This window comes from Lacerta agilis, chromosome 2 (genome assembly GCF_009819535.1).
Source record: "Lacerta agilis isolate rLacAgi1 chromosome 2, rLacAgi1.pri, whole genome shotgun sequence".
In the NCBI taxonomy this organism is placed as follows: Eukaryota; Metazoa; Chordata; class Lepidosauria; order Squamata; family Lacertidae; genus Lacerta; species Lacerta agilis.
In genome coordinates, this window is record NC_046313.1 from 106250758 (window position 1) to 106275389 (window position 24632).

The window sequence follows — 24632 nt, forward strand, 5'->3', positions numbered from 1 at the left end:
CAAAAGCGACACAGCGGAGTCTGGCTACTCACAGCTAACACTGGGAAGCTCAGACATGGCTCAAAACAGCTGAAATGTCAGGACAAGACCAGAGTCTGGCAGCAGAAAAGTGTGTGGGGGGACGCTCTTTAAATGGTCCTTTATTAGGGTTACCCAATCTGAATGAAGCAAGAGCAGATTGTCTCTGTTTTGACAGCCTTCCTCAGAGGGCCAACCCACCTCACGGCAAGGATTGCCAAGGCAGATCTGAACGCAGCAGGCGAACCATGTGGCGCAGATTCCCCATGTCCCACTGCACTTAGAATGCCCTCCTTCAGGAAAGCTCCCTGCATGCAGAAAACTAGCATATCAAGGGGAAAGGCTAGGCCAAAGCCACAGCCAGTTTTCTGCAAGTACCATATAACCCTCTTGGCCCACAATCCAAACTAGTAAAAGGACAGCAGCATCTGTAATCTTGATTGTGTATCCCACAAGCCCATACATGCACCTGCCTCCTATTCAAGCCACAGGACTGGTGGCAACGTAGGATTGTTCCAGAAGCTAACACAGGTATAAGGCACAATCAGACGTTGATTTTAAAGGAGGGGGGGGGAATAAATATGCATTCATTACACATCTTGTCTCTGTTAATAGGCACCTACCAGAACAGCGTCTGGCCACCTGCCCACCGTGCCAAATGCAGTGTGGAATGTGCCTTTGGCTTCATATACTTGCGGCTGTAAACACATGCCCCTTGAAAAAGTGAGATAGTACATGTGTGTGTGTGTGTGTGTTTTTAAAAAAGTATAAAAGCAACAACAAAAGGGAGCAAGATTATTTGAATTTTGCCAAGCGGGGGAATCTCAGCCATGCCCAAGAACTATGGCACAAAGGGAGAAAGGGCTGAATTAGCATGGGCATACATACACAGAAATATATAAGTGGTTTTAGGTCTATGGAGCTAGCAAGAACTGTGCCCATGCCCATTCTTTAAGCATCGGTCAATAGTGCAGGAATGACCCTCTAGAACGTCTCCACTCGCAGAAGGCAGTTCCTTAGAACATCCACTGGACCCACCCTACATAAACTCGGAACTCCTTGTCGGCAAAGCATCCAACAAACCAACCTCTAAAGGGCAGGCCTTGCATTCCCCTTCCTCCCAGATTCCCTCCTTGCTGCCTCCCCAGTAATTCCAGCAGCAGATCCTTCCTTAAATTCTCCAAGAACGGTCACTTGCAGGAGGTACACGGTGACCCGGCGAGCTCAGGCAACAAAACATAAGAAGTGGCATCGACGGTGCATTTGGTGGTGGTGGTGGGGGGACGAGAGCAACAGAAGCACGGCGTGACAAGCGATAATGGGTGCCGGGGTGCTTACAAGGTACACGTTGGGGTTGACACTGGGAGACAGGCAGGGTGACAGACCTCAGCAGTTTCAAGGATTGTTGGCCAACATGCAACAGTTCCGAGTCCATTAAAGGTTTTGCGATTACAGGAGGGCTCAGGATGGGGAAGAACTCTATATATGGGACACATACAGATGACGAGGGTCATGTTCGGGAAGGGTTTCCCCCTCTCCCTCCCCCTCCGCAAGTCTTCCGCATTCAGTTCATCCGCCTTGGCTTCTGCTGATTCAACTGCTGGTAAGACGGAAAAGACAAAGTTCGACAGGTTAAGCCCACTTGGATGATCAAGGAGCTGCGATTCGAAAACTCCCATCCCCACGATCTTTCCTCCTTCCACAGAATATGGCTCCCAGGTTCCCCTTGCTGCGGGAACGGGAGGGAGTGATGTTGGGGAGAAAGGGGGCAGGGATGGCTCCTTATTCGTGCTTCAAAACGCCTTCCCACTGCAGCTAGAAAGTTGCCAGTGACCAAGGCACCAGATTAAGTCTTCTCCTCCCCACCCCGCCCTCATCTAAGAATCAGTGGAAGCTGGTCTGTTAGGGCAAATGGGGCACTGCCCCACCAAGCTCAGCCAGCTGCCTGCCTCCCCACTTACAAACTGCCCAAGAGGTGCTTTTGCTGTTGGCTTCCTCCTCCTCAGCATCGCCTAGGTAGAATCCAGCAGGGAGGAGGATGGGGAACAAAACCAGGAGTTGGCTCCGCCCACCATTGGCTCTGGTTCCACCTACTCTCTGCCACCCTGCCTTCTACCCTTCCAGTCCTGGGGGGACGGGATGGGACCAGCCTCCCTTGTTAAGAACCTAGCAGCTCTGGCTTGGTACCTGAGAGATGCTAACGCCAGTGAGTTTCTCCACGGTGTCAGGCAGCCTGGTCATGATTTCCAGCACCTCCCCAGTTATCTTGGCAGCCCCCATGTCCCCAGGTCCGCTCGATACCATGGTGATCTTCTTCACTGAAGTCAGGGGCTTGCTGATCTCGTCGGCCATCTGTCGGCAGAGGGAAACAGTAGAATACAGTCGTACCTTGGATCCCGAACGCCCTGGAACTTGGACGTTTGATTGTTCGGTTTGCGAACGTTCTTTCGGAACCTGAACGTCCGACGGGGCTTCCGCGGCTTCCGATTGGCTGCAGGAGCTTCCTGTAGCCAATCAGAAGCCGTGAATTGGTTTTCGAACGTTTTGGAAGTCGGACGGACTACTGGAACCGATTTCGTTCGACTTCCAAGGTACGACTATATGAACATTTACGTGTGTGTGTGTGTGTGTGTGTGTGTGTGTGTATCTCTCCCTGTATATATATCTTTTACTTTCTCTTTCTCTCTCTCTCTCTCTCTCTCTCTCTCTCTCTCTCTCTCTCTCTCTCTCGTATCTGGCAGAGAATCCGGTAACTGGCACAAAACTGGACAGCTCTGCCAAAATCGTGAGCATCTGAACAGAACCAAGAACAAAAACAAACATCTAAGTTCTAGAACGTTACAACATTTAGTTGATTAACTGATAATAAAAAAGACTGGCTAAGAACATCTGATTGGTCAGCAGATATATATATCAGAAGGATGGATAAACATGGCCCAAATAACTGGTCAGCAATTTCTATTTTTACCAGAAGGAATTATAAAAAACGGAATTATACAAGAAACAGTAAACAGGTTATTAAAACCACTCTCTGGACCAGTTTTGCTCTCTCTCCTGCTACCATCACCGACATATAGTGTCCACTTATGGAGAGAGCGGGGACTCACCTCTGGAATCTTCTCCAGAAGCATGTCAACCATGGCTACTTCCTGGTACTGCTGGAAGGCCTCAGCCTTCTTAGACATCTGCTCGGCATCAGCCCGGGCCTTGGCCTCAATAGCGAAGGCCTCAGCCTCACCCTTCACCTGAAGACGAGGAGCAAAACGGACCATGAGCTGGCTTCCACCCCTCCTGCCCGGAAACATTCCTCCCACAACGCGGGGGGACGGGGACACACACAGGGGCGTAGGAAGTAGGGGGCGGGGGGGGCGGTTCGACCCATGTTTCATCATGGAGGGGGGTGACAAATTATCAAGGAACAATTACTGCCCTACTAGCGCAGTTCATAAAAAAAAACTTTTTATTTTTTAAATGCCTGCTCCAAAGGTCTTAACATACTACACTAGGGATTATATAGCTATATATGAAATTTCATGCATATCAGTTAATATCTTGACCCTCCTCCATGAAAATAGCTGTTTACTTGGCCATTTTCCTATGTTGTGAAGGCCGAAATTTCCTATGTTGTGAAGGCTGAAATTTCAATTCAGTGGAGCACTTACTGTTGCCAAACCTAACCCTGCGGAAAGCCATCTAATTAGACTTTAATTTGATTTTGGCATGTTTTTAGGAGGTAATTTAATTATTGTTTGACTAGTGGTTTAAGCTCGTTAAAAAAACGGGCTAGAATATATGTGGAGGGGGCTGGCGCCCCACCCCCACCCCCTGCCAAAGCCTGCTTTAGCGGGTGGTCGGGGGGTGGAGGAGAGGCAAGCAGGGCTTCTCCGTTAAAGCGGAGAAGCCCTGCTTGCCCCCCCGCCCCCCGCCCGCCTGCCAAAGCCTGCTTTAGCGGGTGGTCGGGGGGTGGAGGAGAGGCAAGCAGGGCTTCTCCGTTAAAGCGGAGAAGCCCTGCTTGCCCCCCCGCCCCCCGCCCGCCTGCCAAAGCCTGCTTTAGCGGGTGGTCGGGGGGTGGAGGAGAGGCAAGCAGGGCTTCTCCGTTAAAGCGGAGAAGCCCTGCTTGCCCCCCCGCCCCCCACCCCCTGCCAAAGCCTGCTTTAGCGGGTGGTCGGGGGGTGGAGGAGAGGCAGCAGCGCCATGCAGGCCAACGGGGCAGGAGGGGGTCAGCAGCAACAGGCTCTCCTTGTAGCGGCGGGAGCAGCAGCGTGACCTCCCTCTTCGGCTTCCCCTCGTCCTCTGCAGCGCCGACATTCTATTTCAACCGCCCCGCTTGAACTGCCGACGCTGCTCGTGGCCCGATGTCTCTCTGCTCCAATCCCTGTGTCCCTGGGGCACATGCTCAGTTGCGCAAACCCAGAGACACACGGACTGGACGCAGAGACACTTGCATTTTATATATATAGATTTTATACCAATGTTATGTACCTGGTGTTAGCTGCCCTGAGCCTGACTTCGGCCAGGGAGGGCGGGATATAAATAAAAGTTTATAATTGATATTACTTATTATTATTTCTTTGTAAGAAACTATGAAATAACGTAAAACCCATTTTTGCAGGGCCAAAAATAAAATAAAAATCAATGTGCGTGTGTGTGTGTGGGGGGGGGTGTGACAAGAAATTTTCTGCACTGGGTACAACCCGACCTTCCTACGCCTCTGGACACACACTCACCCGGATGGCCTCTGCTTCAGCCTCCGCCTGCATGATCAGCTGTGTCCTGTCGGAGAAGAAAGAATGAGGGTCTTCATTGCTGCCCCCTGCTCCCAACAGCCAAAAAAGAGGAGGGTCTTATCCGCAACCTTTTCGCCTCACAAAACGGAGGTCAAAACCAGGAGGGTCGAGGATATAGCAAGCTCAGGGTGTGAGGCTGCCCATTACATGGGAATGGTAGAAGTGTCACACTCTGAGCACACACAGAGTATCAATCAATCAATCAATTAATTGTATACCACCATTCACCCAAAGATCTTAGGATGGTTCATAGCATATCAGCATACCATACCTGTGTGTGTGTGTGCTTGTGTGTGTATCTGTACAGAATTGTGTGTGTCACATGCCTGTAAGGATTTTTGTGTTTTGTGCGTAATTTGGCAGAAAAGTAATTACAAATCTCACGAAAAGGAACAGGTTGCTTGTTTGGGGAGAAGAACTGGTGCAGGGGGGAGGGGAAGAAAAGCAGTTCTCCCTGCTCTGAATTATGACTAGGCTGTAAATTAATATTTAAAGATTTTTTTAAAAAATAATTCTGAGGGGGCTGCTTACACACAAAAAACACCCCACCCCTCTCCCCAAGTTTATACATATACAAATATTGATACACATTTGTAAATGACAGCTACTGAGCTGTACGTTTTCACTGTGCATTTTGTAATTGTTGAATACTGCTCTTTTAATATCATTAGATAAATAATACAATGCGCTAAGGAGCCCAGCTAGCCGAAGCCAGGGCAAGGGTTCCCATGAGCGCAATGGGGCAGATTTCCACCCTGTTCCCCCAACAAAGGTGACCTGGGAAGGGTCAGGAAAACCCCCAGAACAGCAGGCAGAGGAAGGAGCAGAGAGGGAAGCTGAAAAGCTCGCTCTGACAGAACGAACCCTATAGCGCAGCATTGACTTCCTCTCACGGAAATGAAAAATATGCATTATTTCCATGCAAATGATACCGTCCAGTGCCATCTATATCTCCAGGGGGCTTCTGTACCCGTTTTAGCATCTGGCAAAAACAGAAGAAGCTCTGACAGCCTTTGCACGGGAAAAGATGGAGGAACACGCCCTGCGTTGAACCCAAGGTGAACTGTTCCGGAAGCACCATTTTGGTAGTCAAGATAACCCCACAATTAATTGGTAGTCATAGTAACCGTGATCTCTTCGTTCTCACAAGTTGAGTGGGAAACAAACTGCGTACTGTCAATAGATTGGTAGTCGTTGCAGAAACGAGCTCATAAATGATTATATTCACTTGCTCCGATATAATCTAATTGGCTTGCTTTGATGTTACACTTATCTGCGGGACTGGGGTGCTGGGCTCAGAGCCCAGAAAAGGGGAGCCATCTGTAAGATTTGGGGATTTGCCACTTAGGTGAGGGCCCAAAGTGATGTCCTGGCCAAAGCACTTTGTGTAGAAAGAATATACAAACATTTGCTTGGGCATGGAAAAACTATCTCCTTGCTGTGGTGTCCATCCTGTATCTGCAAAGGTTGGGAGACCTTGTAGGCTGATTTGCTCTGCAGCTTTCTTATACATACATACATACATACATACCAGGCAGAGGGCCTTCTTAGTAGTGGCACCCGCCCTCTGGAACACCCTCCCATCAGATGTCAAAGAGAAAAACAACTACCAGACATTTAGAAGACAACTGAAGGCAGCCCTGTTTAGGGAAGTTTTTAATGACTGATGTTTTAATGTACTGTATATTCTGGCGTATAAGACTAACTTTTATTCCAGGAAAATCTTCTCAAAAGTGGGGGGTCGTCTTATACGCCAGGTGGAGAATCTGCAGTTGAGTATATCTCAAACTCTATATTTTAACAGGAAAAGTTGGGGGTCGTTTTATACGCCGGAAAATACGGTATTTTTAATCTCCTGTTGGAAGCCGCCCAGTGTGGCTGGGGAAACCCAGTCTGATGGGCGGGGTATAAGCAATAAATTATTTATTTATTTATACATACATACCGTACATACATACATACATACCCCGCCCATCTGGCTGGGTCTCCCCAGCCACTCTGGGCAGCTCCCAAAAGAATATTAAAAACATGATAAAACATCAAACATTAAAAGCTTCCCTAAACAGGGTTGCCTTCAGATGTTTTCTAAAAGTCAGATTGTTGTTTATTTCCTTGACATGTGATGGGAGGACATTACACAGGGCGGGTGCCACTACCGAAAAGGCCCACTGCCTGCTTCCCTGTAACCTCACTTCTCACAGGGAGGGAACTGCCAGAAGGCCCTCGGCGCTGGACATCAGTGTCCGGGCAGAACGATGGGGGTGGAGACGCTCCTTCAGGTATACTGGGCCGAGGCCATATAGGGCTTTAAAGGTTAGCACCAACACATTTAATTGGAAATGTACTGGGAGCCAATGTGGTGGTTTCAACAATCCTCCTTTGGTATCCCTGAGCCCAACTACTGCCGGGAGCCCTCCTTTGGGCCTGCGAACGCTGCCCGTACCTCTCAGCCTCCGCCAGTTTCTCCAGCCGGAAGCGCTCTGCCTCGGCGGGCTTCTTGACCTTCGCCTCCAGCTCGCGCTCCTTACGGATCATCTCCTGCTCCTGTATCTGAATCTGCTGGGTTCGCTCCACCACCAGCACCTGCATCTTCTCCTCCTCGATCTTTTGCTTCGTCTTGGCTACCTGCAGAGCGTGGAAGACACGCAGGAGGGAGAGGCCCGGGGTCAGGGAGCAGCTTCAGGGTTTGGTCAAGCAGGCAGTGCCTTGGAATCTGAACAGGTCGAGGCAGGAACCGGCAGCGATGTAGCAGGAAACCACCGTTTAGCATGCCAAGAGTGAGCCTACCGTTCCCTTGGGCTAGAGCACTCCCTTCACCTGGTATGGATGTGAGGACAAGTTCAGAGTTTGAACCATTCTGCTTGTCCCAGGATCGTCTGAGCACTTTTCTGCTTGACCCATGCTTTCTAGACGTGGCTCCAAGCTGTTTTCTCCTGGTCCCGCTCCTTCTCCAAGGAAAACCTGCTCTTTAGCTTTAAATTGGAGCGAATAGCAACCTGGAGAAAACCCAAGTTGCTGTTTGCTCCGACTGAGCACTAGAGAGTGGTTTTCCCGGGGGGGGGGGGGAAGCAGCGAGACAAGAGGAAGTGGTTATTCTTAACTACACTTGGTGGAAACAAGCCAGCTTGAAAAAAATTATTCTCCTCTTTCTTTCTTCAGATTTGTCTTTCTTTTCCTTCTCTCTTGCATTCTCCTTCTCAATATTTACAACCAGGAGAAGGTTTCATTTTTGGAATAATAAATTTTCAGAGTACTTTTTACAGTTGTATCAAAAATTACTGATTTGGTTATACTATTAGAAAAGAATAGACAGATAATTGTGAAATTATGTGAGGTTTACTAAGTTAACTGTTTATATTTGGACAACTTTTCTGCTGTACTTTATTAGCGGGAGAAAAATAACCATTTCCTTAATAACAATTTAAACAATTTATTTAACTAAAACAATAACATTACAGTGGTATCTCTGGTTGCAGACGGGATCCACTCCGGAGCTCTGGTTGGATCCTGAGGTTTCCGCAACCAGAGGGACCACTTCTGCATATGCGCGCGGCGCGGTAGAGCGCTGCTGCACATGCGCGCATGGTGAATACTTCTAGGTTTGCCGCGTTTGCATCCTGAAGGATACACAACCGGAGGTGTGCGTATCCAGAGGTCCCACTGTATAGCATATGTTTGTTAACTGATGTGGTTAGACAAACAAAAAAAGAGACTTGAGTTTTAGCACACATGAAAAAATTAAAACAAATCCTTATTTCCTGATGAATAGCCTTTGGACCATGGGGTTTTCTTGGCAGGGATACTGGAGTGGCTTGCCAGTTCCTTCTCCAGGTGGATCACGTTTAGTCAAAACTCTCCACTATGACCTGTCCATCTTGAGTGGCCCTGCACGGCTTAGCTCATAGTTTCTCTGAGTTAGTCAAGCCCCTTTGCCACGACAAGGCAGTGATCCATGAAGGAGAAGAAGGCTGATTGCCAAAGAATTGATGCTTTTGAATTATGATGCTGGAGGAGACTCTTGAGAGTCCCATGGACTGCAAGAAGATCAAACCTATCCATTCTGAAGGAAATCAGCCCTGAGTGCTCACTGGAAGGACTGATCCTGAAGCTGAGGCTCCAATACTTTGGCCACCTCATGAGAAGACTCCCTGGAAAAGACCCTGATGCTGGGAAAGATGGAGGGCACAAGGAGAAGGGGACGACAGAAGACGAGATGGTTGGACGGTGTTCTCGAAGCTACCAACATGAGTCTGACCAAACTGCGGGAGGCAGTGGAAGACAGGCGTGCCTGGCATGCTCTGGTCCACGGGGTCACAAAGAATTGGACACGACTGAACAACAACAACAACAACAACAACAAGCCTTTGGACCAAAATGTAACTTAAATAGAAAACTATCTTTAGAAAGGTTTTCTCTCCAGAAGCATTTTATTTTAAGAATCCAAATTAAAAATAAAAATCCAATTTAAATTTTAAAAATCCAATTTCTAAAAAATCATTGATTTTTATCCACCCTGCTCCTGTGACTTATTTCCCCTTCCTCTGCCCACCACCTTCCATAACTGAAGCTTGCCTCACCTGGAGCTGATAGGCCAGGTCGGACTCCGCTTTCCGCGTGTTCACCTCGTAATCGTAAGTGGCCTTCTTCAGCTCGTAGTCCCGCTGGGCTTTGGCCATTTCTGTTTCACTCAAGTACTGAGCAGACAATTTCTCCTGCTTGGCCTTTGCTTCCTGCAGGCGGAAACAGGGGCGACAGCTCAGGGACAGAGCACATGATCCAGGTTTAACGATCAGTTTCGGACACTCCACTTGCACGGGGTTAGACACAGAAAGAGGCAACTGGATTTCCCCCCCGAAGATGGCTGGAAAGGGAACACACACACCCCCGGCCCCCAAAAAGGCTCACCTTTAACAAAACAATAACAGCAAATAAAATGCTAGGAAACTTTTAAATGGGGGTGAGGCCCAACTTGGGAAACCTCTGACCTTCTGCCTGGAGGAGAGATGCTTCAGGTGCCGAATTCCCAATGGGAATAAGCGACGAGAGAAATGTTCTTGCGATGCAAACCCTGAATGGTCCCTGACAACATCACCTGGCAGGAAATCTCAGCCCTCTTTTCCACTCTCCTATTTGCACGGTTTGAAAACTCCCAAGCTCCAAACAGCTGCACATTTCAAAAATGCAGTGCAAGTGCCGTATGGCCAGTTCACATTTTGAAACACACATAAATTACAGCCGTGTCTTGGTTCTCGAACGCCTTGGTACTCAAATGTTTTGGATCCCGAATGCCGCAAACTCGGAAGTAAGTGTTCAAGTTTGCAAACGTTTTTCGGGAGCCGAACGTTCGACGAGGCTTCTGCTTGAGTGCGGGAAGCTCCTGCAGCCAATCGGAAGCCATGCTTTGGTTTTCGAACAGTTTCGGGAGTCAAACGGACTTCCAGAACGGATTAAGTTTGAGAACCAAGGTACCACTGTACTTGCTTATGTGAGTGATTGGGGTGTGTGTGTGTGAGTGAGAGAGAGAGAGAGAGAGAGAGAGAGAGAGAGAGAGAGAGTGGCATAGACTTGGAGGAGGGCATTTGCAAATTATCTCAGCTCCCCCACGGCGGCTGGGAAGGGCAACGAGGGGGCGACACTTCTCTAGCGGTTCACTTTAAAGTGTTTCTAAAGCGCTTAATGTTTTTTAAAATTGCTGAAGCGGTATCCGAAATAAAGCAGGAAGGAAAAAACCACCAGCATTATAAAAATGGGAATTCAGAAATAAAAAGGAACAATCTTATGAGTTAGGGAAAACCCAGAGGGGGAAAAAATACGGGCAGGATTCACATAAGGAGCCCTGAGGAAGGACTTCTGCTTACGCAATGGGGTAATAAGAATAAGAATCTTATTATTTAAACCCTGCTGGCGTGCTCTGGTCCATGGGGTCATGAAGAGTCGGACACGACTGAACGACTGAACAACAACAAATATATGGCTGGGTTTCCCCAGCCACTCTGGGAGGCTTACAGCATATATATATATATATATATATATATATATATATATATATATATATATATATATATATATATATATGTATGTATAGTAAAACATTAAGCACTGAAAACTTCCCTAAACAGGGCTGCCTCCAGATGTCTTCTAAAAGTAAGATAGTTGTTTATTTATTTGACATTTGATGGGAGGGTGTTCCACAGGGCAGGCGCCACCACCGAGAAGGCCCTCTGCCTTGTTCCCTGTAACTTCGCTTCTCGCGGTGAGGGAACCGCCAGAAGGCCCTCGGAGCTGGACCTCAGTGTCCGGGCTGGACGGTGGGGGTGGAGACGCTCCTTCAGGTATACTGGGCCGAGTCTTTCCTCCCCTCTCCTTTCACCAGTGTGGTGCAGTGGTTAAGAGTGGTAGCCTCGTAATCTGGGGAACTGGGTTCGCTTCCCCGCTCCTCCACATGCAGCTGCTGGGTGACCTTGGGCTAGTCACACTTCTTTGAAGTCTCTCAGCCCCACTCACCTCACAGAGGGTTTGTTGTGGGGGAGGAAGGGAAAGGAGAATGTTAGCCGACCCCTTCGGGTAGTGAAAAGAGGGATATCAAATGCAAACTCTTCTTCTTCTTCTTCTTCTTCTTCTTCTTCACTGTACACCCCTGGAATTTTTCTCCGGGGATGGGAGAGGAAAATCCCACCCAAAGGCTTCACAAGATGTCTGAAGCAGCTAACAGGTGGTGGTTCAAATATGGCAAGGGGGAAGGGGATTCCACAGTGCATGAGATACAGCCCATTTCAAAGAGCCACTTTCTGGTGGGCATCTCCAGAGTAAATAGAGAAAATCCTAACAGGCAAAGATTAGCAGGAGAGGCCGGTCCACTCTAAGGGCCTGGTCCCAGAGCTCACCTTGATGCCAGCATCCCTCTTAGCTTCAGCTTCTCCAATCCTGGCATCCTTCTGCACCTGAGCAGTCCGAGCTTTCCCCAGAGAGTGAAGATAATCCTACAGTTGGCACAAGAGAAGGGCTTCATATTATGGCCAAGAAGTGGAAATATGCCAAGGCGTATTTGACAATGGAATTTGCAATATACTGATTACCACTTAAACTTTTTTTCCCCTAAATGCCATTTTTGTCCTGGTATGTAACAATAACAAGAGGAGAAGGAACAGCCAATAAAAACCTCGGTGCAGTGTTCAAAACTCCCGTCGTTCCAGGCGCATTTTGCGACAGGGAGCTCTGGGTGCAGCACTGCGCCTCAGATTTCCAATTAAAACTAGAGAATGGATGGAGTTACAGGTAGGTAGCCGTGTTGGTCTGCCAGTCAAAACAAACAAACAAGCAAAAAATTCCTTCCAGTAGCACCTTAGAGACCAACTAAGTTTGTTCTTGGTATGAGCTTTCGAAAGCTCATACCAAGAACAAACTTAGTTGGTCTCTAAGGTGCTACTGGAAGGAATTTTTTTTATTTTTTATTTTGTTTTGAGAATGGATGGAAAGAAGGACCTTTTTCTGCCTCCCCACCTCCAGCTACTCTCTGAAGACTGGAGAAGGGACCCTCTTAAGAATATTAGGGCGGTAAGCAGGGGAAGGACTAGACCATGTGAGAAATGAACATAATATTTTAACTGCAGTTCGTTCATTTTCAAGCTTTGTATTCTTGTTATAAAAAAAAAGTGTGCCTAGACATTCCGTTGTTGCACCCATAACCTAAGTTTAAGGTGCCATTTAGCTCCTAGTTTTTGTATCTCCGTTTCTAACACGGGCAGGATGCTACCCTGGGCTCCTCTGGGAGGAAGGATAGGATATACAGTATCTGTAATAAAATAAATAAATAAAACAAAGAATATGACATGCAGTGGAATTGAGAAGATGATGAGCCTCCCAAATCTTGAAGCGTGGGGAGTTCCAAAAAATAAATTATAATTTGGCAGAATATTTGAATTATATGATTTGCATATGTATAATTTGGTATATTTAATATGATTTTATGGAATTGTTAATTTGGAAACTTTAACAAAAATGATTTATATATACAAAAAAACCAAAGTAACATTTTGCAACAAAGCACAGAGGAAATAGAGAGCATCACTTTGTTTCACCAGTGTCTCTGATGAAGTGGATATCTTAGACGCACTTATTTTCCTCCTAAAAATTAAGGGGAAATATATGTGCATCTTATGGAGCGAATGGTGGTCCCTGGAGCCGAATTGCCCAGGGGCCAAAAGCAGATAGTGCTTTTTATTTTACAAAGAGAAAAAGGGGTGTTGAAAGGACCCCGCTCAGCAGCTGATCAGCAAGATATTGGGAGAGAGATAAGAGTCCCGGCTCCCTTTCAGCCCCACCCTCTGTTTGTTTCCCCAGCGACATGTGACTGGCTGATTAGATTATCTGTCTGGAAACTGTAGAAATGGCTCCCTTTCCTTCAGAAGCTGCAGAAATGTGAGTTGAACCCCATAAAATTGGGGCTTTTCCTCTTTGCTTTTCCCCTTTTGCAAAAGGAGCTTTGCTTTTCTCCCTTTGCAAAAAAGCTGCAAAACTTTTAGCTGATCCTCAAAAAAAACCAGGGCTTTCCCCTTTGCAAAAAAAGCTACAAAACTTTTAGCTGATCCTCAGAAAGACAGGGCTTTCCCCTTTGCAAAAAAAGCTGCAAAACTTTTAGCTGATCCTCAAAAAAACAGGGCTTTTAGAGGAGGAAAACCAGAAATATATATATTTTTTCTTGTTTCCTCCTCTAAAAACGAGGTGCGCCCTATGGAGCGAAAAATACGGTATTTTAGTGCACCTTATAGATTCTCGCTTCTCTTGTTCTGCATTGGTGCATTATAGCATTTGGAAATGTTCCATATTCACTAACAAAAGAAATATGTTAAGGTTTTTATTGTTTGTTGACTTCACCAATGGAATTCTAACCCCAGCCACTTTATGGAAAGGAAATTATACTGATATAATTTGCTCCTAGAGGAACAAAACAGTGGGAGAGAGAGCTGTTACCTTCATGCGGAAGTGGCCAAAGCTCAGAGGAAGAGTGTCTACCTTGCATGCAGAAATTCCCAGGTTCAATCCCTGGCATCTCCGGGTAGGGCTGGGGAAGAATCCCACCTGAAACTCTGGAAAGTTGCTCCTTTCAATGCAGAGACTATACTGAGCTCTGGGCGGACCAGTGATCAGACTTGGTACACAAGGCAGCTTCCTGTTTTCTTACCTGGTCATCGTGTATGTCTTTGAGGGTGTAGCTGACCACACTGATGCCCATGTTGACCAGGTCAGAGGAGGCAACTTTGAAGACCTGCTCGGAGAACTTCTGCCGGTCCTTGTATATTTCCTGATGGGCGAACAGAGACAGCAGAGGATATTATACCCGGAGAGGGAAAAGCAGCCAGGAACAGGAATCGAGTCCTAGGCTTGCCCACCCTTCTGTCCCAACAGGGTCCATTGATTTCAAACTTCCAGGACTTGGTCATTTCCTACAACCACTCTCAATTCCAACCCTGATAATTGCCACCTGCCCAGATTTTAACTTGTCTGAATTAATTTTAAGATGTATTTTAATTAACTGATGTCTGTTTTTATGCATATTGTGTTGTTTTTATGATACAGGTAGGTAGCCGTGTTGGTCTGCTATAGTCAAAACAAAATACAAAATAAAAAAAAATTCCTTCCAATAGCACCTTAGAGACCAAGTAAGTTTGTTCTTGGTATGAGCTTTCGTGTGCATGCACACTTCTTCAGATAAACTGAAACAGAAGTCACCAGACCCTTATATATAGTGAGAGGGTGGGGAGGGGTATTACTCAGAAGGGTGGTAGGAATGGGTGATTGGCTGATAGGTGTGGAAAACCTGTTGACGACTGTTAACGACTGCAATTGGTCTTACAGGAAAAAGCAAGGGGCGAGATGGCTAAAGATAGTTTTGTCATGTATAATGAGATAGGAATCCAATGTCTCTATTCAGACCGGGTCTCTCCATGGTTTTAAGTTTGGTGATAAGTTGCAATTCAGCAACTTCTCTTTCCAGTCTATTTCTGAAATTCCTTGTATAGAATGTCCTGGGAGACTGACGTGTTCTCCTACTGGTTTCTCTTGTCTTGTGATTCCTGATATCAGATTCATGTCCATTTATCCTTTGGTGTAGGGTTTGGCCTGTTTGTCCAATATAGAGAGCTGAAGGGCACTGTTGGCATTTGATGGCATACACAATGTCAGAAGATGAGTGTCCAACAGTGTGTACATTTTGTTTTTATGATGTTAGCCGCTCTGAGCCCGGTCTCAGCCGGGGAGGGCGGGATACAAATAAATAATAATAATAATAATAATAATAATAATACCGGTAATAATAATAATAATAATAATAACAACAACAACAACAACAAATGCAGTTGCTTCTGCAGAGTATCTAAAGGACTGTTACATGACGAGGGATGGAGCGAGCTGGTTTTCTCCCGCTCTGGAGGAGAGGAGTGTGGCGGAATAATGCCTGGTTCATTATGGGTTAACCTATCACTCCCATGTTAGGTAGGCGTTCCCTGGGAGGCGGAGCTAGGTGGCATTCTAAAAGGAGGGGGAACAACCTTGAAAGGCAGTTGGGGGTTTGGCAGTTGGGGGTGGAGGGTTAGAGAGAGCAAAGGGGAGGTTAGGCTTTGGGGAATGGGAGGAAAGGGCATCACCATTGCTAAAGGGATGCAGGAAAGCTGAATTACATGAGAAGAAGATTTGTACCAGTAATAACCCGAGACATCCATGTTTTCAAGTTACCTAATAAAGTTAAATGTGCTTAAACGTTCGCTGACTCTGGCAGTGGATCAGTACCTTAAGAGGTGTGACTAAGAGGAGAGAACAAAGTTTTCCTGTGGAAGAGGAAACTGTTTGCTTATTCTCCTGTCATACAGAGGGCTGGACAGTGAAGCCAAGTGTGCCACCTAGTTGCTTAAAGGGAAGGCAAACTGCAGTAGTTGGGAACCCTGGTAGGGAGATCCCATAGGTGGCGAGAGGTATTCAAACGTAGAGCCCTGAGGTACCCCAGAGACAGATCCCATATGAACACTGAAGGATTCATCCTAGTTGTCAGTGGGAGTGTCTCTGTTGAGGAAGTATTGGGGGGGGGGGGACAGGATCCCTCACAAGGAGCTGAACCAGCGGGTTCAAGTTACAAGAAAAGGGATTCCGACGAAACACCAGGAAGAACTTTTCAGATGTTCAGAACAGTGAGAACTGTTCTGCTGTGGAACGGACTCCATCGGGAGGTGGTGGGCTCTTCTTCCTTGGAGGTTTCTGAGCAGAGGTTGGGTGGCCATCTGTCATGGGTGCTTTAGTTGAGATTCCTGCATTGCAGGGGGTTGGACTAGATGACTCTCGGGGTCCCTTCCAATTCTGCAATTCTATGAGTCACCTGGGAACTCTTAAAGCAGGCTTCCTTATCATTGATGGCCATGCTGGTTGGGCATGGTGGGAGCTGCAGTCCCAAAGCCCCACCAGTTTGGGGGAATGAAGAACAAGGCCCATCTGCATGGCTGGGACAAGGGCACCTAAGGTTTGATGCAGGCAACACCAGACATTTCCCAGCAGGGGGCAGCATTATGTATACACAGTGACCCAGACTCATCCCTTCCAGCAGAGGGCAGCAAAGATTGAACATATTCTGGCAGAGCTCACCTCTACGGTCATGTGGGCCATGATGGCTCTCTGGTGCCCCTCTAGCGTCTCCAAAGCAATCTGGGCAATCTCGAGCTCTGATTTGCCCAGGAACATCTGGCAAGCAGCTGCCAGCATCTCCTTGTTCTGTCCCTGGATCTTCACCTATGTTGGGGGTGGGGGGGTGGGGCGGAAAGAGAAGAAAGCTGAGAAAAAGAAAGGATCCCTCCCCCCTTAAGTTTCCTAACAACTCTCGCATCCTGTTTTAGGTAATCGTCAGATTGGAGACATTTTCCTTTTAAGAGGAAGAGCCGTTTCTGGAATTACTGCAAGCAGGGAGATGCTGTAGCCCAGCACACCTTGCTTTTTTGCTAGCCATTAAGTTGGAGGAAATTTAATTCAGCGAACATCAGCACAGCACAAGGCCGGCATCATGCTCTAGCATTTATATAGATGATTATACGATGCCCCCTTTTGCAAGCCACAGGCTGGTTTGCAACAAAGACAAATAACACACACACACACACACAGAGAGAGAGAGAGAGAGAGAGAGAGAGAAAGCAACAAAGTTCTTAAAATACAGGCTGCAGGCTGATAAGGAAGAAGTGCGGTTTTGCAATTATTTGGGTCCCAGGCTGTAACTTCGAATCCTCGCCCCTCCCCCCCCCGCTGCCGCCAATATTGTGAGGGCCGGGGAAAGTGTTGAGGCGCATTTTGGAAAGAGGAGGAAGAGAAAGGAAATTAAACTGATCCCCTGCAGGGGGGTGGGGGTGGCTGGGGAAACCAAGCCAGATGGGCGGGGTAGAAATAATAAATTATTATTGTTGTAAGAGGAATATAAAATTGTTCCAATGGAGGAAATCAGAAATGGCCTTTTCCTACAGAACAGGGGTGGGCAACCTGTGGCCTTCGGCTGAATTTCATGCGGCCCTTGGCCGAGTTTCCTGCAGGAAACATGGCGCATGCGTGTGACAGAATGAAGATAGAAGGGAGCTGTCCCGAAAAGGTGACCCACCCGCATTTTGATTCAGTCCAGGCCACTGCCAGCATATGCCCCCTTCCTCTCAGCAGATGCCCCCTCAAGGAAATACTCCCAATTAAAAGGGGGGAAATGCATGCTGGGAAATGGTTACCTGGGCAATGCCAGTGACGGAGATGGGGACTCCGTGTCGGGTGTATACTTTTTCACTCTTCACATTCAGGGTCAGAGTATTCAGTGAGATCCTGCAGGCAATGGGAAGGGGCAGGAGAGGGTGAATAAAGAACTGAAAGACACATACACCTATGTATCTATGTGATTTGGTGAATCTCCCCTGGAAAGGCTGTTGACGTTTGATGTAACCGGTTCAGGGAAACTATGGAGCAGAGGCTTAGATTTGATGTTATCGGAACTACGCAAGATGGCGGCTGCCAACAACAACAAAAAGGATTCTTGGACTGATTCGACAGGAATACCAGCGTGTGAGGAGATGCTGCAAACTTATGAAAAGGAATCATATTGACATATTAAAATCCACACAGAAATATATCATTTGCTTTAACTTGCCCGTGGGAACAATTCAGAGGCTGTGAAAGAATGAAGGATAACAACAGAGAACTAAAGGAACTATTGGAAATGAATATATAATGCAGTGAAACTGAGATGAGATCAGAGCCCTCCAAACCTTGAAGCATGGAAGTCCCTAAAAAATAAATAAATTATAATTTGGCAGAATATTTGGATTATTTGATATGTATATGCATATGGATAATTTGGAAAATTTAATATGGTTTTGATTGGATTGTTAATTTGGAAAATTTAATAAAAATGATTTATTTATTTATTTTAAAAAAGAAAGACACATACACCCACGTACTTCTCAGTGGTGACCTGGACCTGCCTTCAAGTTAAAGTTGTGCTGCGAAGCCCAAGCCAGAAGGAGGCGACCTCCAGATGTTGCTAGACTACAACTCCCACAACCCCTGTGTATTGGCTACACCGGCTGGGGCTTCTGGGAGTTGTAGTCTAACCACATCACCCTGGCTATCCCTGGGCCTAAGGTTGCCAGTCAGATATATATTGATGGCACCGCCAATGCGGAACGACATGGCTGTTCTACTCCTTGCTCAATTCAAAGGCGCCAGAAGCCGTTTAGTCATGCTGGCCACATGACCCGGAAAGCTGTCTGTGGACAAACGTCGGCTCCCTCAGTCTGAAAGTGAGATGAGTGCCACAACCCCATAAGTCGCCTTTGACTGGACTTGACTGTCCAGGGATCCTTTACCTTTTGTACCTTTTAGTGCATGGTAGTGCTTTAAATATATGGAGCAGATTAGGCCTTACTGGTGTCCCTCACGCAGGTGGTGCTGTGGTCTAAACCAATGAGCCTCTTGGGCTTGCCGATCAGAAGGTCGGTGGTTCGAATCCCCGTGACGGGGTGAGCTCCTGTTGTTTGGTCCCAGCTCCTGTCCACCTAGCAGTTCAAAAGCACGTCAAAAGTGCAAGTAGATAAATAGGTACCCCTCCGGCGGGACGGTAAATGGCGTTTCCGTGCGCTGCTCTGGTTTCGCCAGAAGTAGCTTAGTCATACTGGCCACATGACCCAGAAGCTGTCTGCGGGCAAACACCAGCTTCCTCGGCCTATAGAGCAAGATGAGCGCCGCAACCCCAGAGTCGTCCGTGACTAGACTTAACGATGAGGGGTCCCTTTACCTTTACCTTTAGTGCTTTAAACGTATGGAGCAGATTAGGCCTTACTGGTGTCCCTCAGAGAAGGGACTCAAGATCCAGGTAGGATAGGAATATGTTCATGTTAGCTAGCCTTCAGCAGCCTTGCCAAAGCCCCCTTGTCCCTCCCAGGTGTGCTATCCCAGAAGAACTCACCTCTGGATCTGCTGAATACATGGCATCACAAACACGCGTCCTCCAGCTATCATGACAGGGGGACTGCGGCAGAAACCTGAGAGAAAAAGGTTGAATTGGTGCACCTTAATGCAACACACCAAAATCACTGAAGTAAAGGGACCTACAGTGGTATCTTGGTTCTCAGATCCCTTGGTACTCAAAACAACTTGGAACCCAAACACTGCAAACCCGGAAGTAAGTGTTCCGGTTTGCGAACATTTTTCGGAAGTCGAATGTGCTCCGTTTGGAGTGTTACGCTTCCGATTTGAGCGCCACACTTCCATTTTGAGTGTTACGCTCAGGTCTGTCTGTTTTTTTCTACTTATTTTGCATTTTTGTGGCTCTTTTTTGTTTTGTTTTTGTTTTTGTGACTGTGAGGAACTCAGTTCAGCTACCACTGATTGTGTGACTGCAGTACATTGATTATTTGCAAACATTTTAGCAAACAGACTGAAAAAAATATATACATCAGGATCAGGCAGGATTCCTACCAGGTAGACAAATGAAAGATAATACTGTATAAGAAATATTTAAAATGTGATAGAATACCTGGAGGTAAAAAATGGGGGGAAAGCAGCAATGATGTTTATAGATGCTGAAAAAGCTTTTGGCAACGTGACTTGGGATTTCATGAAAAAACTGTTAGAAGAAATTAATTGTGGACACAAATTTTTAAGAGGAATACAAGCAAGATATTCAGAACAAAGTGTGAAGCCAATTGTAAACCAGGTGATAACGAATGAATGTAAAATACAAAAAGGAACCAGGCAAGGATGCCCACTATCACCGCTGTTGTTCATCTTCGTTCTGGAAGTCTTGCAAGAAATATAAGAACAGAAAAAGAGATTATAGGGATAAAAACTGGAAAAAACACCCCTCTTCAGCGAAGATGGAGTGTCCTCAATCACCATGCAATAATAAGTATCGGAGGGAGAGGAATAGTATATCCTGAAAGAAGCCCACCTCTTTGGTAAGAGGGAGGAAGAGGAAGTGTAGAACTCACCTGAGACAACCATGGCCTCATTGGGGCCACAGGTAAAGAACATCCTGAAGCCTGGGGGGTCTGGAAAGGAAAAAGAAACATGGATTATTTCCATAGAGTCCCACCATTCAGATCTCCTGAAAATAACAACAACAACAACAACAACAACAACAACAACAATTTATTTATTTATACCCGCCCATCTGGCTGCTTTCCCCAACCACTCTGGGCAGCTTCCAGCAAAATATTAAAATACAATAACCCATCAAATATTAAAAGCGTCCCTAAACAGGATTGCCTTCAGATGTCTTCTAAAAGTCAGATAGGTGTTTATTTCCTTGACATCTGATGGGAGGGCGTTCCACAGGGCGGGCACCACTACCGAGAAGGCCCTCTGCCTGGTTCCCTGTAACCTCACTTCTCGCAGGGAGGGAACCGCCAGAAGGCCCTCGGAGCTGGACCTCAGGGTCTGGGCTGGACGATGGGGGTGGAGACGCTCCTTCAGGTATACTGGGCCGAAGCTGTTTAGGTCTTTAAAGGTCAGCACCAACACTTTGAATTGTGCTCAGAAACATACTGGGAGCCAATGCAGGTCTTTCAGGATAGATGTTATGTGGTTTTGGCGGCCACTCCCAGTCACCAGTCTAGCTGCCGTATTCTGGATTAGTTGTAGTTTTCGGGTCACCTTCAAAGGTAGCCCCACATACAGCGCATTGCAGTAGTGCAAGCGGGAGATAGCCAGAGCATGCACCACTCTGGCGAGACAGTCCACGGGTAGGTAGGGTCTCAGCCTGCGTACCAGATGGAGCTGGTAGACAGCTGCCCTGGATACAGAATTAACTTGCGCCTCCATGGACAGCTGCGAGTCCAAAATGACTCCCAGGCTGCGCACCTGGTCTTTCAGGGGCACAGTTAACGCATTCAGGAACAGGGAATCCTCCACACCCGCTCACCCCCTGTCCCCCCAAAACAGCACTTCTGTCTTGTCAGGATTCAACCTCAATCTGTTAGCCGCCATCCACCCTCCAACCGCTTTCTGGCCTCCCAAATGTAGTAGCTTGCCCACTCAGCTTAAATTAGGCCTGGAAATAAACTGAATGCAATTTTGTCCCAGGGGAGAATGAACCTGCAGCAAAGGCCAAAATGAAAGTTAAGGCGTGGCTTAACTTAAGCTCAGCTTTAAAGACAGTGTCGCAAGAATCGCCAAGCTGGATCAGACCAAAGGTGGTTTTAAAACTTTCTGCAACAGGGACTTATAGATTCATTAGAGGTGTACTTGACCCTCCTCAATTCAGAAATGGCTGAGTTCACTAATGGAACTCGCATTCCTAGAAGACTCGACCAATGTGATCTGGGTAGACCATGGTTTGGATCGGATCGTGTGATCCCTCTTCAAGAGTTTCCGAGGGCTGCAGGGCTGTCTGGTAACGGTTTTGCTGCCTTGTTGTCTAAAAACCTCCAGAACGGTTTATTCTGTCACCCACAACCTGGAACAGCAAAATCTGGAGCCAGCCATGTAAAAGGTGCAAAAACAAACAAACAAACAAACAAACAAACGGAAAACACTGTTAAATAAAGAGAGGCAGTACGGCTGCCCTTGAGCAGCCTTGTTCCTATGTAGACCTGGGATGAACCAAGCTTCTGCAGCCGCAGGGGAGTGCTGGGCAGTTTGGGGGGGGGAACTTTTTGGTTTCCATGGGGCAATGGTGAAGCCCAGCAGGCCTGAGACCAGCATAGCCTCGTGGGTTGACTTTTGTACTCAAGGACATGTCCCCAAATCCTCTGCACCTCACGGGAGTTGCGGTGGGCTTCCTGACAGGTGAATCGACATGGAAAAGGTTAATCCTTTTCAGGCAGGAAGCCTGAAAAACCAATGCTTCTATGGGCACCTGTAGAATGGGCACATCTTGGGGGGAAAGCTGCAAGCAGAGGGATACAGCTGGAGACTTGGGAGTGGGGGAATGCATGCAAGGAGAGGTCGGGTTTGCATGCAGATCCCCCGGGCAACTCTTTGAACATTTGCTTGTTCTGATGGACATCTGATCATGCCTTTTGGGGAGGGTCTCTGGGCAGGCTGATAGGGAGGCAGAGGCTTCGTACAACATACGTCTAAAGTGCGCGCACGCACACACACCCTGCCAAAAATAATCCTGGGAACTGTAGTTTGCTAAGGGTGCTGGGAATTGTAGCTCTCTGAGGGGCAAACAACAGCCCACGGGATTCTTTGGGTGAGTGCAAGGGAGGTGTGTGTTAAATGTATGGAGAAGGCAGCCAGCCTACTCTGGCCCCAAGCTGTTCTTATTGCATTTATATTCCACGTGTTCTCCAAAGAGCTCCAAAGAGCTCCAAAGACTGTTTACACATTTCCCCCCACCACGTTTTATCCACACAACAACCCTGCGAGGTAGGTTGGGCAGGCGGAGGGTGACTGGCTCCCAGTCAACCAGTGGGCTGAGTGGGGCCTTGAACCCTGGTCTGCCAGGTCCTGGTCCAGGGCTCTAACCACTACACCGCAAAGGGATGTTGTACGGCTGCTATGGGGAACCTGACACTGCTGGGACTGCCCGCATGGGTCAGGGATGATGGGAGCGGCAATCCCGTACAGCTGCACACACTTGCCCCTGTAGGGCTTTGAAAGCAATCACAGAATTATAGGATGGCAGAGGTGGAAGGGACCCCCGGGGTCATCTAGCCCAACCCCGTTGCAAGGCAAGTATATGTGCGGGAAAAGCACCAGCACCTTGAATTTTGCTGAACAGGATCGGACAGTGGAATCAGCGCGGCTGCCCTTTGATCCAGTTTCCGGGCAGCCCCACCTACACAACGCATTACAGGAGAACCACACACACAAACACAAACGCACACACAGCGGCCTTCGACAGCTTCTCGATTCATGCTACATACAAGAATCCCAGCGTTTCCCCGCTTCCAAAAAAAACAACAGACCACACTTCTTTAGTAAATGCTTCCAAAGGTCGCCTCGGGCTGTGCATTCGCCCCGGGTGCGGCTGTGTTATTTACTTCCCTTGGAGAGGTGTAATTATTCGCACTGCTGTTGCACGTTGCGCTTTTGAAGCTTTCCTAAGGCGGAAGCGCGACGAGGACTAGCAGGTTGAGGCGAGATGTGCAGGACGAGGGGTGGGGGTGGGGAGGCCAGGAGGTGCTCTCCAAAAACAACAACAACAAGGCCAGCAGGGCCAGGGCCGTTATTATAGATATATATGCATGCTTTAAAAAAAAAAATAATTGCAAAGGGCGAATGCGAGATCCCAATGCACCGAGGGAGCGTGTGGGTTCTTGCCAGCCTTTGCAAATCGGCGCCCCCTTCTCACTCACTCACTCACCCGCTCGCCCGCTGCAGCTGAATCTCCAAGGCGATCCGCTTGTTTCTTCCTGCCTCCGACAGGCACACCCTTCCTGGTTCTCTGACACCACCACTTTCCCATCAGCCCGCAGAGTGCTGTTTTCTCTCTCCCCCCTCTCCCCCCGCTTCGCCGGCAGGATCGCATGGAAGAACACAGAGGATTTGCAGCCACCTGCTGGCTGCAACATCGCAGTTGCAGGCGCTGCTGAGAGACAAGAGACCGCAGGGCAGGGAAAGGTCTTTGCTTTGGGGTGGGTTTTTTTTATTTGGGGGGAGGCTTTTGTTCAGTTTGATTAGAACGATGTGCTCTAACCAACTGAGCCATTAAGGTTTGGTCACTTAAAAAAAAAAAGAGTGCAACTTAAAGACTGCACGGCAGGCAGAAAACCAACAGGTACAGCTTTGTTTAAAACTGGGACAGACTCTCTGCTGCACAACAGGCGGGGAAACAAACAGGTCAAGCTTTGCTTTAAAATTGAGACAGATGGGCTCCCTGCCTTTAATGGCTGCGCTTGTTGTTGTTGTTCAGTCGTTCAGTCGTGTCCGACTCTTCGTGACCCCATGGACCAGAGCACGCCAGGCACCCCTATCCTCCACTGCCTCCCGCAGTTTGGCCAAACTCATGCCAGTCGCTTCGAGAACACTGTCCAACCATCTCGTCCTCTGTCGTCCCCTTCTCCTTGTGCCCTCCATCTTTCCCAGCATCAGGGTCTTTTCCAGGGAGTCTTCTCTTCTCATGAGGTGGCCAAAGTACTGGAGCCTCAACTTCAGGATCTGTCCTTCTAGTGAGCACTCAGGGCCGATTTCCTTGAGAATGGATAGGTTTGATCTTCTTGCAGTCCATGGGACTCTCAAGAGTCTCCTCCAGCACCATGGCTGCGCTACAGGCAGGTAAAGAGCAGGTCAAGCTTTGTTTTTGCGGTACTGAGCTCCAGATAACCGTTTTTTTTTAACATCCCTAGCTTACTAGAAAATGAATACATTTTCTAT

General features: G+C 47.6%; 1 protein-coding gene across 2 annotated transcripts; it reads right to left on the minus strand.

The window, feature by feature from the left end:
• Positions 1–1302: 1302 nt before the first annotated feature.
• Positions 1303–23742, minus strand: FLOT1 (flotillin 1). Of its 2 annotated transcripts, none has more exons than XM_033141596.1 (13): positions 23623–23742; positions 20300–20359; positions 19276–19351; positions 17546–17636; positions 16434–16577; positions 13987–14106; positions 11690–11785; positions 9383–9535; positions 7249–7430; positions 4746–4791; positions 3126–3263; positions 2206–2370; positions 1303–1615 (listed from the first exon to the last, which is right to left on the minus strand). In XM_033141596.1, the coding sequence occupies exons 2-13, from the start codon at positions 20340–20342 to the stop codon at positions 1583–1585; spliced, it is 1287 nt and encodes a 428-aa protein (XP_032997487.1). In that variant the 5' UTR covers positions 20343–20359; positions 23623–23742; the 3' UTR covers positions 1303–1582. The 2 variants fall into 2 exon arrangements, with proteins under 2 accessions (XP_032997487.1, XP_032997486.1); XM_033141595.1 differs by having other exon boundaries at positions 1303–1618.
• Positions 23743–24632: the final 890 nt, after the last annotated feature.